Raw genomic sequence first — 19,313 nt, 5'->3', positions numbered from 1 at the left:
AAAATAATTCATATACTTGATCATGATGTCAAGAAAATAGCAATAAATAATCAAAAATAGTATTTAATATTTTAGTCAGATTAGATAAAAACTAAAAAATAGAAAATGAACAACCAGCCATCAAAAATCATTAGAAATGAAATAAAAACGTTATGTATACGCTGGAATCTCTGTCGAAGTGAATTGTAATACAGTTGTAATTAAAACACTTTTTACATGAGTTCAGATTTTCAATCCATTAGTGCTGATCAGTTCAGCAGTAATTATTTGTGTAATAATTTTACAAGATATTTAGAAAACAAAAACGTCTTATTTAGAATGAAAAAATATCATATGACATTTATAAATGATGAATTATTAAGTTGGCAGGAAAGTTCTGCAACGAAAACTTTAATTTACCTTCCGAATTCTGGCCACGGTTATTAATAATTAACTTGTAACATGGTTTAAGTAACAGAATGTGCTAAGAATTTTATTGTAAATCAGTTTTTTCTTATTTATATCTATCATTAAATTTATAATAAATGATGTTTCTGTTTTGTTGCAAAACTATTTCGCCAATCTAATAATCATCAGCTCAAATGGTTACGGTTTTAACTAGACATTATCCCCAAAAGGGGCAAAATTTTAAATATTTGCTAATCTTGGTGAAATCATCTCTTGATATGAATACGGAAATTTCCTCAAGGAGTTTTCAAACCAATGCCCAATGACGTATTCATCGATAAGTCTTACCATTATCGATCATACATTCATAAAAATCATGACTCAAAAAAGAAAAATGTTAAAAACAAATAAATCTCGATTTAACATAAAAACCCCCAAAATTGTTTTGGCTACATAAAATGTTTATAGAGATTTATGATGATTTATCAAAGTCTGCAGTAGTTACACCGGTGTTGAATCTCTGATAGTATTTTTTAAGTTAAAAACCTACCTCGGGACAGAGTAGCACAATTTTGATGGACACACTTTATTTTAATATAAGGCTTGTTGCTCGTAAATGAATCTTTACTCTAAATTTGTGTATTTTTACTTTTCTTCAACTCACACCGTTTACATAGATGATGACTATCCGCCATATAAAATACTAACACTACTAAGAGATTACATGTATATAAAGACGCGCTCTGTCGTCACATATCCTCCCACCTTGAGGTGGAAGACTCAACAGATTTTTAAGTAATAATAAACTTTGATGAAATACTATGAAATAACTAGAACATAAACTGCAAAATAATAAAACAAAGCAAATATTTAAATCCTTTTTTCAAAACAATAAAATTGCTTTTACATGGCGATCTGACCGGATACAAAGATCTGTCTGAACTTCTTTATCAATTCATTTATCTTGATTCAAAGATAAGGAAGGTTTAGTGCTTTTCTTCTTACGTTCACGAACAACTTTGGCTTCTTCCAAAGAATTTATTACCAAAGGAAATATTCGCTGTACTGGTCGTACCAGCTCTCGTGCCGCAGTTTCCAATCGAAGTACACGTACATTTCCATTTTTACCAGTCATCTTCTGATAGGTAAGTAATCGGTCTAGAGTTTATTACTGATCCACAATCATAGAGTGTGATACACATTTCTTCATATGACAGACACGATTTCTTCAGCACTCTGCGTAATAGCGCCTTGATTAAGCGTACTAGACGCTCCCACCATTCACCCTATCAAGCTGCTAATGGTAGATTAAAATGTCAATCTATTTTTTCAACAGTACTATATTTTCTTATCTCGTTCCAATTTATTGTTCGAAGTAAATTTTTGGTTCCCACAAAGTTTGTACTATTGTTACTGTAAATATCAGCTGGTCTACTTTTTTTTCGTGATAAGACGTTGCAGAGCTTCTACAAACGCTTCCGTAGATAATGATGATGTTAATTCTAAGTGGACTACTCGAAATACCGCGCACGTAAATAAACTGATCCAAGCCTTTTGTCCGTCTTTCAGGTACAACGGTCCAGCAAAATCTATACCAATTACTTACTAGAACTGCAGGTGCTGCTTCTACACGCATGGAACTAAACCTTTTGCATGTAATACATTGCTTTATAATTTTTGTACTGCTCTTTTCCCCGTGAGAATCCGAAATCTTCCATTTTTATCAATAAAAGGATTTAAATGATGAATTTTGGAGTCACAGTTATTTCTGAATGATTCTCTTTGTACTAAACACATGACTGTCATTTCTGCATCAGAAAATTCTCTTGCTGCCAATTTACCCTTCTTTCTCAGTTTGATACTTTTTTTTGTATTGAAGATGAAACGTCTTATCCACCCTACTAAACGTACAATCTTAGTGTATTGTGAGAAATATCGAAGATACCAGGAATGTATTTTAAAAGTTGGACTACTCATATTGGTCATCATCAGATCTTCATGTTGCTGCTGAGATGGGATTTTTATCTTTGTTGCAGTTTTCTTCAATTCACTGCATACTTCTTCTTCATTTACTGAATAATCTGTTGTAGGCCATTCATCAGGAGAATTTTTAAGCCACTCAGGAATCTTCAATCATTTCGACTCTATTAACTGCTTGGAAGTGCAACCTCTTGATGGAAGGTCTGCAGGGTTCATTGAACTTGGCATATGACGCCAACGAGAACTATTAGATGTTTTCCCGATTTCTTGAACTCTGTTCCACACAAAAGTAGCCCACTGAGCTCATCTATGAATCTAGGACAACACGGTACTTGAGTCACTTCAATAATATATCTCTACTTGCTCATATTCCAACGTTGTTTGAATGAATCTCACAAGACGAGCACCTATTGTAGATGCTAGGAGTTCTAGTCGAGGAATTGTAATCTTTTTGTTGGAGCTACTGTTGATTTTGCTTCGATCAATCGAATATTTACACCTCTGGATGATTAAAGCCTCGCATAGATTACCGCAGCATAGGCCACTTGGCTCGCATCAACAAATACATGTAATGATAATTTTTGCTCGTCATCAAAACCTTCAAACATCCACCGAGGTATTTTTAAATCTTGTAAAAACTCTTATTGCTCGTACCATTTCATGAATTGCCTTTTAACTTGTGGAGTAACTTCTGTATCCCAATTTAAATTTACTATAATCTGCAATAACACAGGACATGCAAAACCTATGGGATCAAAAACCTTATGACTGACAGCTAATATGACTCTTTTAGTAATCTTCTCTGGTACTGGCTCTATAAGTGATGGTTTTCTTAAAATGACAGTTTCTTCTTTCTTATCTCATGTAAGACCAAGAACTGCTGTTAACCGGGAAGGTTCTTCAGAACGTGAATACTCTTACCCTCTTTAGTCAAAACCTGCCACAACCATTAATTTTATAGCTTCATCCCTGAACTGCTCTAGCTGCTCATATGTGTCAACACTAGTTACACAATTATCTACATAAAAGGACTTTCGAAGCTTTTGGATAATACTTTTCATGTTTTTGGATTCATCTTCGTTGTTTACTCGTTCCAAATAAAATGCAATAACAGCAGCAAGCAGAAATGGACTACTAGTTACTCCAAACACTACTCAAGCATATCTTTAAACTGCTAAAGTGTCTGGCTTATTTCTATTCCACCAAAAGAATCTGAGAGCATCTCTATTCATAGATGCAATACTGATCTGCGGAAAAGCTTTTCTGATATCTGAGATAACACCAATTTTCTTCTCTCTAAAACGTAACAACATGGTAGGAATGAGTTCAATAAAATTTGGGCCTACTTCCGGGCACTGTTTTAGCGATAAACTATTTTTCTCTTTCGCAGACGCGTCAAACACTGGTCTCAATCTTGTAGTACTGTTTTCTTTTAAGACGTGTCTATGGGAAAGATAATGACCCCACTTACCTAATTCTGTGTCTGGTACTATTTCCTCTTTACGCCATTCCTCCATAACTTGATCATATTCTTGAAATGAATTTTGATTTTGCAACTTCTTCGTAGTGACTAGGAGCCTTTTAAAAGCTGAATCTTTATTAGTAGGAAGGGGCGGATAATTGTCTTTCCAGGGTAAGCGTTCTTCATATCGACCATCATCATTTATAATCGTTGTCTGACGAAAATAATCACAAACTTCTTGCTGATGAGCTTCTTCAGATATGGATTGAGCTGGATCAGTGATTCCTATTATATCTAAACGCCAAAAATCAGATATCTCGGCTTCTTGAGCAAACATTGTAGTCACTGCCAGCGCTGTGTCGCTACATCTACTCTCTTCATACGGTTTTTTACCCATCAAGGTCCATCCTAACAATGTTTCAACAGCACTCATTCCGCGTTTCAAATTATATTAGGGCAATTAATTATATGAGATTGAGATTTTGTTTTAGTGCCTTTAAACAACAGATGAACTATCTGGTGTTCCCCATTTGATTCATAACCTATATCATCAACAGCCTGTTTGAGAATATATGACCTTTGTGAGCCGCTGTCTAATGCTGCTCGTACTATGCGTTCTTTTCCATGATTGGTCATTTTTACACGTAATGTATGAAGGAAAACATCTGGTTCTAACGATAAATTAGCAAGATTAGCTTCCCTTATATTCTTCTCATTAACTTCTCTGCTTTCCGATGTTGATTTATCCTCTGCTTTTTGTTTTGACATCTCTCTGCATAGTAAAATAGCATGTTTTTTGCCACACCAATGACACTTCGGTCGAAACTTACAACGACTAATATTATGTCCTGGCGTTAGGCAGCCACAACAACCTCCCTTTTCTTTTACTTCATTTTGTCTTTCTTCTAGTGACATTTTCTTAGCTTTTTTTAGAGATTTCATGTATATAAAGACGTGCTCTGTCGTCACAACAATGATGTCGATCGTAACCGAAGGTTAAAATTCACCAGCTACGTTAGAAAATTAGTTCTTTTCATTTATTTGGCGTTAATTAAAATAATGTTTATGACAACATACTTGAGGTAGTTTGGCATTGGTAAAACTCACAGTTGACTACCCCTTTTTAAAATTTTTTTTGAAAGACCATACCTACATGACTTGAAATAAAAAAAAAGGATTTTTCTACCTCTTTGTTTAGGAGATATAATTACTTGAAGTTATGCAAAAATATATGAGTTCTTATGACTGTCCATGTTCAATTTTACCGGAAATTGATGATTTATAAAAAATTAGCACGGTAACGCGCTTTTTGATACCTGGACAAAATATCCCGGACAAAATATTTTCAAGACAAAATTACTCCAGACACTATAATTTCCTGACAAAATATTCTTAAAAATTGTATATATACAATCGAATAATTTCATACTTTGGCGCTAAAATGTCATTGTGTATTGTAATGCTATCTAGCGTTCAATTATGGAATTATGTTTTGCAATAGTGAAAACCTTGCTATCTATTTTAGTATATTTCGTAATTATATGGAGTGCTGCTATTTTTATGAGCTAGTATTTCTATTGTTTCTAAGCAATATTTGTGAATTATTTATTAGAAATTTTTAAATCAAATCAAGTTATTGAAAGACCATTCTACACAATGCCTCTAAAATTTGTGTTGTCACAAAAAGGTAAAAACTTATTATTATATGAAGGAATTTTATACACACGGAAGAAGGTGAATAAAAGTAATGTATCGTGGCGTTGTGCTTCTGATTCCAATTGCTATGTAATAATTCATACAGACAGTGAATTGAAAACAGGTATTATTTTATTTTATTAGTTTATATGTATTCATTGTTGAATAAATAATATTTGTCATTTTAATGGGTCCATTTCAATGGGTACAGGCAATAAGTTGGTGAAATACCAAAACACGAACATGCTGGAAATGCTGCTTTAGTGAAAACGAAGATTATCAAAAGTCAAGTAGTAAAGAAAGCTAAAGGAAACGATTCAAAACCTGCTACGATCGTGTCCAAGGTATTACGAGGTATATCATCACCGGTCACTGCGTTATTGCCAAAGCCAATATCTTTAGTTTGAACTGTGCATCGTGTACGTGTTAAAAAAAATCCTCAATTGAGTAATCCGTTATCTCGAGGTGAATTAGAATTACCAAACCAGTTTAAATGTACACACAATGGAGAGTCATTCTTACTTCACGATAGCGGTGGATCAAAAAGAAGATTTTTGGTGTTCACAACACTCAAAAATTTAAATTTTTTAAGTAAATGTGATCAATGGCTGGGTGATGGTACATTCAAAAGTGTACCGAGTATTTTTATGCAATTATATACCATTCATGGTTTCATGAATGGTATATCAGTGCCACTTGTTTATTTATTATCACCTGATAAAACGAAATCTACTTATATAAAATTTTTGAAGGTGTTACGTCAAAGTTTGCCAAATTTTTCACCTAAGCGTATTGTAGTCGATTTTGAAGAAGCATTTATTGAAGCTTTTAAAGAAATATATTCAGGAGTGAAAATATCTGGGTGTAGTTTCCATTTTAATCAATGTATTTGGCGCCACATTTAGTTATGTGGGCTCCAAAAACTATACAACACAGATATAACGTTTGCTTATAACATACGCTTACTTATGGCATTACCATTTCTTCCGACTGATGATGTAATATGTGGTTACGAGTTAATTGTAGGTAGTGACTATTATGATCGTTATAATGATGAATTGAATACATTACTCGAGTATTTTGAGATAACGTGGATTGGTAAGTCACGTCACAATAGAAGAAAACGCGATAAGCCAAGGTTCAATGTTAAAATGTGGAATTGTTATAAAGCTGTTTGTAATGATTATATTAGATCAAACAATTTAATGGAAGGATGGCACAATGGTTTCAACCGCCGTGTTGCTGTTTGTCATGCATCTATTGGACAGTTTCTAAATGCAATTAAAGATGAACAGTGCAAAACTGAAATGTTAATCGCTCAAATAGATTCAGGATTAAATGTCTCAATATCTCGTCGTAAAGCCTATCGTGACTATGATAATCGATTGAAAAGCATTGTTATGAATTACAACTCCGATTACAAATTAGAATACTTGAAAAATATTGCAAAAGTACTATCAATATAAGGTTGTAATTGAGATAAATTTTTATTTAACACTGTTATAAACAATATAATTAATGTTATTTCTACGTTTTTATGTAAAATAGAAAAAAATGTTTTTTTTATAGATTCGATCAAAGAAAGTATTTATTATGTGAAAATTTAAGATAACATGAGTGGTTCCGTAACTATTCGTCCGACGACAATAAATCCGCGACATTACATCCGTTTGAAGAAATGCGTGTTTAATAAGCCGAGCAAATGTGAATATTGGGTTATACAGAATATTTGGTCTGCTTTTTAACCCCCCCTCCCCGCTCCCCCCGCATTTCTTCAAACGGATGTAATGTAGCGGATTTATTGTCGTCGGACGAAGTAGCGTGTCACCACATGAGTAGTATATAGTCATTTACTTTACTTTTTTTATAAAATTGATCAAAAAAGATATTTACTAAGTAAAAACATGTGATAATGTGAATATTGTTATCTATAACGGCATACTAAGTCAATGTCAATATTACGTTCCTGTATAGGTTAGACTAAACCAATGTTAATTTAAAATTATTATTAATAATATGTAATCTCGACAGTACAGGAAGAAGTAAATATTTTTATATGAATTTGACATAAACATGTCTTAAGTTGAAACATGAAGTATTATAAATGTAATTTCTAACAGTTTAAAAAAAATACAAAAAATAAAATAATCCATGTAATTTACATAATATCTATTTATTTTATTAGTATGTAGAGACTATAAGAATTTTTTTAAGATATTCTGTCAATGGGATATCTTGTATGAAGTCATTTTGTCTCAGGGATATTTTGTCTTGGGGATATTTTGTGCGGAAATATTTTGTCCGGGATATTTTGACGGGGATATTTTGTCCAGGTATCAAAAAGCACCGAAACAATTGGCACAGTTGACCCACAGTAAAAAACAACTTGATACAAAAAATATTACTTGAAATGTATTTAAGTTAAATTTCAACATGATTTACCACACAGTTTTTTTGAAATTTATGTTTTAACATTGCAACTCGGTGTTTGCCTTCGTTTTTCCACCATATTTGCTAGGAAAAATGGCGGCAATGTTAATCAAAACAATTTATATAAATTAAAGTTTTTCTTCTATTATTGTTTTGACGTAGAGTAACATAATATAGTTTTTAAGTGAATGTCTGTAAGTATGTATGGACGTATGTACGTTCGAAATTATTTTTTGTTTCGATCATCTCGACAACATACAATGATATCATAGAACCAAGTTTATTTAACACATAATTACGTAACTTGATCCTGATTAGATTTTCAGCAATGTCGGTGGAGCTGTTTGTTTCGCAGAAAAAAAAACTAAAAAGTGAACTTTCTAAATTTTGCTAGGAATAAATGATATGATCTGAACATCTGCACGGTAAAATAATAGTCATAATTATATAATATAAATGTTTATATAAATAGTATAAAAATAATTAACTGAATAAAAAAAAGATAGATTTCGCTATAACAATAACATTTGTTATAAAAAATCAGAAATAGATTCCACTAAAGATTTTAGCACAGTTTTAACAAAAACTGTAACTAACTGTGCTGACATTCAGATGTTGCCAAATTCACTTAAGTTCTCCCCACTCTTCGGTGTTCACCGATGACAGACGCAACCGAGATTCAGAATTTGGTAACGCTGCAACCAGAAAACTATTGCGGCGAATCCCTCATTGGGTGACCAACGTCGTTAGGTTACGCATAGTGACCAATCGAAGGTTAATGTGAATCAGAATAAACTTAATGATCTTATGTGGGAAAAATTGGGAATCTACATGGATAAGTTATTTTATTTGTTCTTAAAATATCATCATAATTCTACAAATAGAAGATTTTAATCAGCCCATGTCACCTTGTTGGTAACTTTCTGATAGTCGAAGAAAAATTGTTCCGTTAGAAAAATTCGAATTTACACTCAAAAAATTGTTTAATTGATATTACCTATAAATTTTTAGTTATTATGGAATAGTTATCATAACCCTTTTTTTTATTTTGGAATACTGAAAATTAAGTCTTCTTGAAAAAAACACAGTAAGTTATCATAACTAAAAAAGTTTAAATCAAAATTTTTGTAATTAGTACTATATTTTTATTACCATAAGTCGATAGTCATTTTGACTAGGCTTCTATTGTAATATAAACCAGGAACATTTGGTTTATATATATTTTAACATTATAAGTTATATTATGACTTATAAGTTATAATATAACTTATAAGTTCTTTTCTATAGTATTTAAAAAAGGAAGTCACTATAAAATGTATTTGTAAATACATGTCTATATATATACATATACTTATGAATAACAGTTTACAGTGTTATAACTCCTCAGCTATAGCCCACCACACATGCAAGCGTTTCAGCATGTATGCGCTCGTAGCACGCCTAGGCACTCGTAGCGCGCCAAGGCGCTCGTAGACGCGTCAAGGCGCTCTATGCACGCGCTAGCGCTTACAAGATGCGGCGTCGAAATGCCTGCATATGTGGTAGCTCTATATCTGTAATCTTTAATTCTACTTGTATTTACTACAGTTGTATATATCATCTCCTTTATTACATATCTTATTATCTCATATACTTAATAAGTAAAAATAATAATGTAGAACGGAACCTTCATTTTATTTCACCTAGGATTTCTAAGATTTTAAGATCAACAATAAGTGCGAGTGAGAAATGTAGTGGAGATAGAAAATAAATCGAGAAGAATAAAACACAAGTCCCACTGTGTTATATTTTTATGATGATTCTTTCTCGAACTAAATTCTTGAAAAAAAAATTCGTTGACTTCGTTTCAAGTCACACCATTATAATATTTATAAACAGTGTTTGTTATGATTCTTGAGTCCGTGCGGACTGGTGTGCTTTACCATGGTCAAGTACACTGGTTTTAGTATATATTCATTTTTTTTCGGGGAATCGTATCATCGATTGATACATACTCACACTTATAAAGCTATACAAAAAATATACATAAACAAAAAAGTAACACACATCAAATTTTACTAACACATCTAAAACCTAATGTTTCGCACGTTCGTCGTATAATTAGAGACGCTGCATCTTAAGTGTTAACATCGTTACGCACAATATTAGTGTCTTTTCAGTTTTTCTAAAAGCATTCAGGTGTTATCTCTTGCAATTTCTAAGTGATAATTGTGATCAAACAGTGTAATTACTTATTATTAATAGTGTAGTTATTATTATTGTTCATTGGTGATAAATATGGAGGATACCTTTGTTGAGGATCATTTGAAAGAGTGAGGCTTAGAACAACTGACTGAAGAATTTGATCGTAAGTAACATTTTTGATTAATATTTGATGTTTTATTCTTTTAAAGTAAAAATATAAGTGAATATTACAATAAATAACTTCTGGTAAATAATGTCTTTAAAGTGGAAAAAGAATTACGTTATAAGTCTCACGTTGTAAAATTTTTTCTTTGTTCCAATTATTCTTTGTTAACCTATATTTAAACTGATTTATAATATTTAACCTATTTATGTAGAACAAAAAATTGATCGTGAAACTTTTTTGACTATTCCTGAAGAAGGCATTAAACAAATAATTCAGACAATCGGTTGGAGATATACATTTTTACGCAAACGTGAAGAATATTTAGCAAGAAATGCTGTAAGTTTGTTATTAAAAAGTAATTTAAATAGATTATTACAAAGTTCCATTTCCTGTTTCAAGTTTAATTACTTATTTTATTTTTTTATAAACGCTGAAAACGAAAATGTAGACGCCAACAAACGACCCCATACCTATAACGTCAACGAATACTAATTCTTTGGAAAGTAATATAAATAAAGATAACAATGAAGAGGTTGATGTAATGTCGAATTAAGAGACTAATATATCAGATAAAAATAAAATCAATACATCGAATGAATCTGATGGACAGGTACATGAATTAGATTATTATAATATTCTGTATATTTGTGTCAATTTGTAAAAATACTGTTTTGTTTTCTACCGACTAACCTATTTTACTATAATTTTCTTAATGAATTTTTGTTCGCCAATATCATTGCTTACTTGAAAGATAAAAATTGATAATTATATTCATCACCTTAATAACCGAAAATTATTTTTATTTTTAAAATGAATTTTTACAGGCCTTAAGAAAGCTATTGGAATCTAATGTGGTGGGGCAAGAGTTACTAAAACACACCAATCGTTTGAATGCAGATGATCGAGGTCTTTTGGTCACGATAATAATCGAACATCAAATGTTCATTAAATTCAAATTCGTTTTATTTTTTGTTTATTTCATTATTTTCGTGATAAATAGATCAATAAATAGTATATCATCATAAAACCTGATTTGATAATTTAATGATTAAAAAACTTTTTTTTAACTTGACTTTTTTAAAAGTTTAACAGACTAGAAAGTGATTTTAATCAATTTACTACATTCTACGTAATAAGAAATAATTATATTAAAGTGATTTTTTTTTTCTTATACTACAATGCTAAATCTACAATGAAAAACTTATTTTCTATTGTCAAGTATAGCTATTTTTAATGGATAACATTCCACGTAGATTTTTTCTACCTTTAAAATTTTTCGATGATAATAAATGTATGTACAAATTGACAATAGATTATTTACAATTAATTTCATTTTTTAGAATAGTAAAATAGGAGTTTATTTATTGGGCGGATCAGATTGTTGCTGTATTTCCTAATGAAAGACGTGAAACCTATTACATCCCATATGAGAAAGATGAAAGCTCAGCAGCTGGCAAACTTTATGATGAATTTTCAAATTTGAAAAAAAAGCTGAATTCTATTAAACCATCAAGTACCAAGTCTACTGAAAAAGTCACAACCACCTTAGATAGATCAGATGTTGACAAATTAAATAATGTGTCTTTGGAGAATCATGGAGAAATTAAAGACTTGTGGATCAAGACTCATTCGTTTCGAATGGTTGAACTGAAAGAAGTAGAGAGTACCAGTAGTTATATTAAACTATATCCCATGTTAGCAGATCCTATTGGATCATCATTGGTAAATCATGTTTATTTTTATAATTAATAGAAAGTATACACAATATCAATACTATCAAATTATTTTTTAACAACAATATTATGTATACATACCTATTTATATTTATACACACGTATATACATAATTGATGATAATGATCTTAAAACGCTGATTATTTTTGTAACTATTTACAGATTAATTTGGATTTCATCAATTTACATAATTCTGTGGATGAAAATATTTTTATGAAGATTTGGCCTGAATTTAGTCATAAATTGATACAGATTGCTAAGAAAAAATCAGCTTGCAAGAATATCTTAAAAAATCTAGGTAACAATAGATTATTCATACTTAACTTGTGGTTTAAGCTTTTTTGGTAATTTTATGTATTACAGACATTTTCCTTCCCGAACTATAGATTCTGGAATATCAATTGACATCCAAAGCCTCATCATTTTTCCATATTTATTTCGACCAACTCAAGTTAAATCGGAATCAGGCAATAAGTGGACGCCCACGTACAAAGAGCAAGCTAACGTAAAATTTTTTTTTAGTCACTATTTAATGATTAAATTTAGTTACTAATACTCAAAATTATTTGGTATTTGTAACTATAAAATATTAATTATATAAAGCTATAGGTATCGTAACTAAATGATTATAGTATGAACATTAGTTACGTCAACAATTTTTCTTGTCATCACAAGCCTTTTTTTTTAGTTATGATAACTAAAAAAATTTGTTTGATGCCGTATTTAACCAAAAATTTTGGTAATATTCTGGTAATAATAACCAAAAATTTTTTTCAGTGTATTCTAGAGATCTCGTTTTTAATTGTCTAAAACAAATTCATTAGTAATTAACGAATATAATCCATTTAGATCGATATTCAATCGTTAGTAATCCTATTACAGTCAGCAAACAAATTTTTCATTAGAAAAACTCAAATTTATTGCATATAACAAATTCAATTATTATAAACAAATGAAGTTCATTCAGTTCTATGTTATGTCGTAAGTAACTTTATTTTAGTCAAAGAAAAAATTTTTCGTTGGAGAAACTTGAATATGTTGCATAGATCGAATTTATTATGTGGATCCTGTTCTCAATTGTTTGTAATCAGTTCAGGTGTTATAAACGAAAAAAGGTTTTATTGAACTCTAATGATTCAGAACATAATTCATGTCAAGTAATTTATTAATATGGATGATATAGTGTGAATGAAAATTGCGTGAATAACAATATCGCGTCAATGACGATATGGATCACGTAGCGTGGATAATGGCATTCGTTTTAATTCAGTTAACGCGTCGTTCACGCATTTATCGTGATTCACGCGAGCCTCCATCATTCAAGTTTTTCTGTACATTTAGACACCTTGTTATATTTTATGCTCATCTAATTTCTTTCCACTGAAAAAAATGGGACGACGAAAGATTGTTCGGTCAGTTGAAGGAGAAGAAGAGTTCCAACGTCTAAGACGTCAGAGAAATGCTGAAAATCAGCGTAAACGTCATCAACAAAAAATACAAAGTTGTTTAGTAGATAATAATTCAAATTCCAATATAAATAGAGTTTCGTCGGATCATATTTGTTTATAAGTAACAAAATCCAGTCAACAATTTATGAATAACAATGATAATTTATTCATTAGTAATAATGATTTAGTTGTAAATCAATCATTATTAAGTACTGATAATTCATCCGTTAGTAATAATCATTCAGTTGTAAATCAATCATTATTAAGTTCTGATAATTTATCTGTTAGTAATGATGATTCAGTTGTAAATCAATCATTATCAAGTAATAATAATGTTTCTGCACGAGAGCGACAACGACTATGCCAACAAAGAAGAAATACAATTTCAGTAATACAAAATCAAAATGTAAACGATATTAATGAATACTTTACTGGAGAAATGGATGTTTTATGCAAACATTGTAATGCAAAACATTTCTCTCAAGAAAAAGTATTCGCTTAAGGTAATTCATTCAATGATTGTTGTAATCATGGAAAAGTTCCTTTTTAGCGTCCACCATCTATTCCCGATAAACTTCGTATGTTATTTGATTATTCCGATCCAAATTCTCAAAATTGTCATGAACAAATACGCGTTTATAATTCTTCGTTTTCATTTGCATCTTTCAATGCTAATTTGATCAACTTTCAATCAAGACGCCCTGGTCCTTATTGTTTTAAGATTCAAGGTCAAGTTTACTATCAAATAAATGCAAGTCTTTACCCACAATCAGACGATTCGCCCAGTTTCGGTCATTTATTCATCATTGATTCTAATGAAGCAATAACTAATCGTTTAGCAACTAATTCACAACTTAATGTGAATATTTTGCAAGATCTTGATAAAATCATGCGCGACCATAACATGTTTGCGAAATTTCATCAAATGATGCATGAAGAAGTCAAGAAACAAGAAGAGTTAGCATTGCAATCCAATTATTCAAATACTCCAAAGATGGAACTACTTTTTACGCTTAAACCGGGTGTAGATCGTAGAAGGTTTAATTTGCAACAAGTTAATGGAGTTGCTGCTATTTTTACTACCACTGCAGATGGAAAAATTCCAGAATCATACGTAAGTATACGCAATCGAAGGACAAAAGAATTACAATATATAAGAACAATGAATCCAAATGTCGAACCCTGAATTTATCCTTTATTTTATTCATATAGTTTTCCCGGTTGGCATCAAAATACAATGAAAATTAGTGAAAATAAACAAGTTTCTCGAGCAGCTTATGTGAAATTCCTAATTTCCATACGCAATGACGAATTTAATGTATTTCTAAGAGGAGGTCGATTATTTTAGCAATGGTTAGTTGATAATTATGTCAAAATAGAAAAAGATCAAATGACATATCATAAAAATCATCAAGCACAAATTAGAGTTAATATGTACCAAGGAGTTCATGATCATTTACAACGTATAGCAAATGATTCTAATAGTCGTATAGGAAAAGTTGTAGTTCTCTCGGCAACATTTACAGGATCACCACGCAATATGTTTCAGAATTATCAAGATTCAATGGCTATTGTACGCAAATATGGTAAACCAGACTTATTTGTTACAATGGCTTGTAATCCTCATTGGAAAAAAATCACGGTAATTTGCTTCCTAATCAAATTGCTTTTGATAGACCAGATCTTTGTGCGAAAGTATTCAATTTAAAAAGAAATCATTTGATTGATTTAATTGTTGAAAAAAAGTTTTTCGGGAACGTCGCTGCATATGTATATGTGATTGAGTTTCGAAAAAAAGGATTACCACATATTCATCTATTAATAACATTAAATTCGAATTCAAAAATGACTACTCCAACAATTGTTGATCGTTATATCTCTGCTGAAATTCCAGATCCGAATAAAAATCCTATTTTACATGATATTGTTATGAAAAATATGATTCATGGACCATGTGGAAATTGGTGTTTAATAAATAATAAATGTTCTAAACATTTTCCAAAAGACTTTTAAGATAAAACAATATTGGGTGGTGACGGTTATCCTCCATATCGACGAAGGAATATTGTAAAATATTTGTATGTCGCCATCTAATGACTATTAGACTAACGACAGTTTGTTAGTTAACAACGATTGCTTGACGATTGTTTATAGCAACGAGGGGAGAGTTTGTTTATCTCCAGTTTTTGTCTGAGACTTGAGTTGACCGCACGGATTCTTACTTTTAATTAATTGCTGTCAATCATTAATAAACATTTCAATTAATTTACTAATTTTCCGAAGTTGTTATTGAGTCTTATTTTACAATATTAATAAAACTCATAATCGATCTAATGTATATATAGTTGATAATCGTCATGTTGTCCCTTATTGTCTTCATTTAATTATGATATTTAATTGTCATATCAATGTGGAAGCTGTGGCAAGTATTAAATCTGTAAAATATCTATTTAAATATGTATATAAAGGGCATGATTGTGCAACAGTAACTGTAGGTGAAACATCGTCAGATAATTCGGTTGTTGACCATGATAAAATAAAAAATTATATTGAAACTCGATATGTAAGCCCAATTAAAGCTACATGGCGAATTCTAAGTAAACCATTGCAAAAACAAAGTCATTTTATTGTTAGATTGCCTTCACATTTACTAAATCAACAGAGTATAACGATTGATATTGAAATGAATGAAGATGAAATGACTAACGCATTAGCAGATAAAACAACAATGTTGACTGACTATTTTAAATTAAATTCAACTGATGAACTAGCAAAGCAGTATATATATCCTGAAATTCCTCAACATTATGTTTTTAAAAAGAAAAAAATTGATGGACGAAATATTACAAGTTGGGAAGAACGAAAATTACACTTTAATACAATTGGACGTATGTATTCTGTTAGTCCTACTCAAACTGAATTATTTTATCTTCGATTGTTATTATTATCAGTAAAATGAGCTACAAGTTATCAGAATATTAGAACATTCAATAATATTCTATATTCATCATATTTTGAAACTTGCATAGCACGAGGATTAATTGAACATGATGATAAATGGCAAAACGCAATGCATGAAGCTGAAGTTTGGAAGATGCCTTTAAGTTTACGTAGATTATTTGTTCGTATTTTAATTCATTGCCAACTTCAACATCCAGACAAGTTATGAGAAGAGTTCAAAGACGCAATGTCTGAAGACTATACATGAAAATATGGTTTCATCAATCCACGGAATTAAAAAAGCATATTTACGAATAATTTTAATGCTTCATGCTGGAGATCGAAGTTTAGCTGATTATCCTACGATGGAAAAAATCAATGAAATAGATGGAATCGATAATGAAGTATCTATTGATGAAGCAAGAGAACTTGGATTAGAACAATATAACAAATTAAATGAAGAACAAAAAGTTATTGTTGATACTATTTTAAATCTGCAAACTAATGATGATAATAATATAAATCCAAATCATAACGAGGAAAATTGTTTTCATATCGATGGACCTGGTGGATTAGGAAAAACGTTTATTTATACTACTTTATGGTATTTGTTAAGAAGTCAACATAAGAAAGTTAGTACCATGGCATACACAGGAATTGCAGCTACTTTGCTGCCTAATGGTAAAACTGTTCATAGAACATTTGGTTTACCTGTACCTATGTTTTCGGATTCATCATCGAATATTAAACTTCAATCCAAAGAAGGAAAATAATTATTAGAAACTTCATTTGCGATGAAGCCCCCATGGCACCAAGATATGCGTTAGAAATAATGGATAGAACATTACGTGATATAACCAATAAGAAAGATGTAGCTTTTGGTGGTAAAATTGTTGTTCTTGGTGGTGATTTCAGACAACTTCTACCTGTTAAAACCCACAGTACTCGAAAAGAAACTGTAAATCTCTCAATTAAATTCAGTTCGTTATGGAAAAACTTTCAATTATTTTTATTATCACAAAATATCCGAGTATGACCTGAGGTAGTTGAATTTGCAGAGTTCTCATTAAATCTAGGTAACGGAACTTTGAATGATAATGAAGGTAACGTCCAGATACCATCATGTTGTTTAGCTCACGTTGATGATGATATAATAAATAATACTTATGGCGATTTATTTCGGCAAAAGAAATTTAATGAAGCTACAAAATGTGCAATACTTTCAGCTCGGAATATAGATGTTGATGAAATTAACAAAAAAGTGGTCGAATTGTTGTTGTGATACCTTGAATTATATCCATATAACCGCAAATCAGACTGTGAATGAATTCGAAAATTTTACTCTACTTACTTTTCCTCTAAATTTGCAATTATGGAGCGTAATTTTATTCTCAATTTCAACTGAATTAAACTCTAAATTAAAAAAAATTGATTTAGAATTGTAAATATTCAACAAACAATATCAATCATGAGAAAAATTAGAATTGTGATTGTTCTAACTTGGAGGGGCCCAAGTCAGTTGGTCAGAAATATTAGAAAATTGTTAATGCCGGACTTGTCCACCGGCGCGTCAGTCAACTCACTGGACCAATCATCGGGAAGTATTTCCCTCATGGCCCAGAAGGCAACTCTACGGCCCTAGTGACGCCAACAAGCACGCGGTCGAGCACTTGTGGCGTCAGTTAGCTCCAGGCAAATCACGCGGTCATCTCTCTATAACTTTTCGCAGTCGAATCGCAGATTTTTTAGTCAGCTCACCTTTTGTAGTTACAAGTACGGTCAAATAGACTCAGACAACTCTCACGAAGATACGTGAATCATCAAATCACTCTCATCAGTGCCAGTGGTCCAGTATATTCAGTTGTAGTGTCTTTGGGCGCGAAGCTGAACTGGCGTCGACGCCATAGTGCCTCACGGACATTCACCTATACATCGCTCCCCCGAACAACTCTGGTGTATACTGTGAATGTTGCTTTTCACTGTTTTTTGAGACTATGTTATTTGGTGAAAAAATAACCATTAGACAACTCATAAGTGTACAAACAATTATGGTACAGTCAACTCAACTATATGTAGTGATTATTAAATTCTATTGAGTATGTTAAGTGTTATTGTTGAATAAAAACTATAAAACCCAAGCCATTCAGTGTTAATAAACTATATTTTAGAACCTTCTAGCATCCAACCTTTTGTTCTTATTCTGCTCTTAATTCATACAGTCCACTAGTTTTCAGTTTGCTCATTCGGCCGACTCGAAGTCAGGACATTTGGTCCTTCGAGCCGGATAAGAACGGCTTGGATGCATATCGAACAACTCTAGAAGGTTCTAGGGCTTCATAATTGTTGTGAATATTTTGTGAGATGCTTTGTATAAAGTGCTTGGAATTTAGATAGACTCAAATAACTTTCAGTGTCAGTGTGTAAACAACCTTACAGACAAAAGGTGTTTACGCATTCCAGTGCCCAGTGACACTCATTTTTATTATTGTGAGACAGTGGTGCTCATCTCACAACTTGAACAATTTCTTGAGACGCTTGGCGCGCAGTTTGGTTGTGTGAGAGTCAAGAGAACCTTGACGCAGTCAACTCACGTGTATATAAACATAGTTCGGTAATTATTGTAGTGTTCTTAGTGTAAGTTTAGTCACCTAAAATTATTAGTAAGAGCTCGTAGACTCAGTTAATTAATTGTGTAATTCTTTTGGTGTATAGACTTTATTGAAAGCCCACCATTGGCATCAAGGTGACAACAGACAACTCTAGCAACATTTTGTGTGGATTTTCTTAGTGATAAGTGTAAGTTTAGTGACATTAGACAACTCACTCAACTGAACTATGGCAGACAAACGGTTAATTTCGCCTGCAAAATCGGACTACGTTGATGTAGC

The 19,313-nt window shown here is 31.5% G+C and overlaps 2 protein-coding genes and 1 pseudogene across 2 annotated transcripts; 2 read left to right on the top strand and 1 right to left on the bottom strand.

Moving 5' to 3' along the window:
• Positions 1-3,533: 3,533 nt before the first annotated feature.
• Positions 3,534-4,262, bottom strand: LOC118070348 (uncharacterized). The gene has a single exon (XM_035088900.1). It carries the CDS (start codon positions 4,260-4,262, stop codon positions 3,534-3,536), a length of 729 nt encoding a protein of 242 aa, XP_034944791.1.
• Positions 4,263-5,485: 1,223 nt separating this feature from the next.
• On the top strand, positions 5,486-7,014 carry LOC118070347 (uncharacterized; annotated as a pseudogene).
• A 6,412-nt stretch (positions 7,015-13,426) lies between these two features.
• On the top strand, positions 13,427-16,654 carry LOC118070346 (uncharacterized). Its single transcript, XM_035088899.1, has 7 exons — positions 13,427-13,511; positions 13,674-13,975; positions 14,036-14,599; positions 14,834-15,127; positions 15,232-15,451; positions 15,954-16,373; positions 16,515-16,654. The coding sequence occupies exons 1-7, from the start codon at positions 13,427-13,429 to the stop codon at positions 16,652-16,654; spliced, it is 2,025 nt and encodes a 674-aa protein (XP_034944790.1).
• The last annotated feature ends 2,659 nt before the right edge of the window (positions 16,655-19,313 follow it).

The sequence above is a fragment of the Chelonus insularis genome, unplaced genomic scaffold (assembly GCF_013357705.1).
Source record: "Chelonus insularis isolate UGA/USDA-ARS -01 unplaced genomic scaffold, ASM1335770v1 contig_56_pilon, whole genome shotgun sequence".
Lineage (NCBI taxonomy): Eukaryota > Metazoa > Arthropoda > Insecta > Hymenoptera > Braconidae > Chelonus > Chelonus insularis.
This window is presented reverse-complemented; position numbering and strand designations above follow the sequence as displayed.

Coding starts and splice junctions, on each gene's coding strand:
- LOC118070348 (XM_035088900.1), bottom strand. CDS start 4,262: ATGAGTGCTGTTGAAACATTGTTAGGATGGACCTTGATGGGTAAAAAA.
- LOC118070346 (XM_035088899.1), top strand. CDS start 13,427: ATGGGACGACGAAAGATTGTTCGGTCAGTTGAAGGAGAAGAAGAGTTC. Junction 13,976..14,035: donor AACATTTCTCTCAAGAAAAA/GTATTCGCTTAA, acceptor GTTCCTTTTTAG/CGTCCACCATCTATTCCCGA. Junction 14,600..14,833: donor GAAAAATTCCAGAATCATAC/GTAAGTATACGC, acceptor CGATTATTTTAG/CAATGGTTAGTTGATAATTA.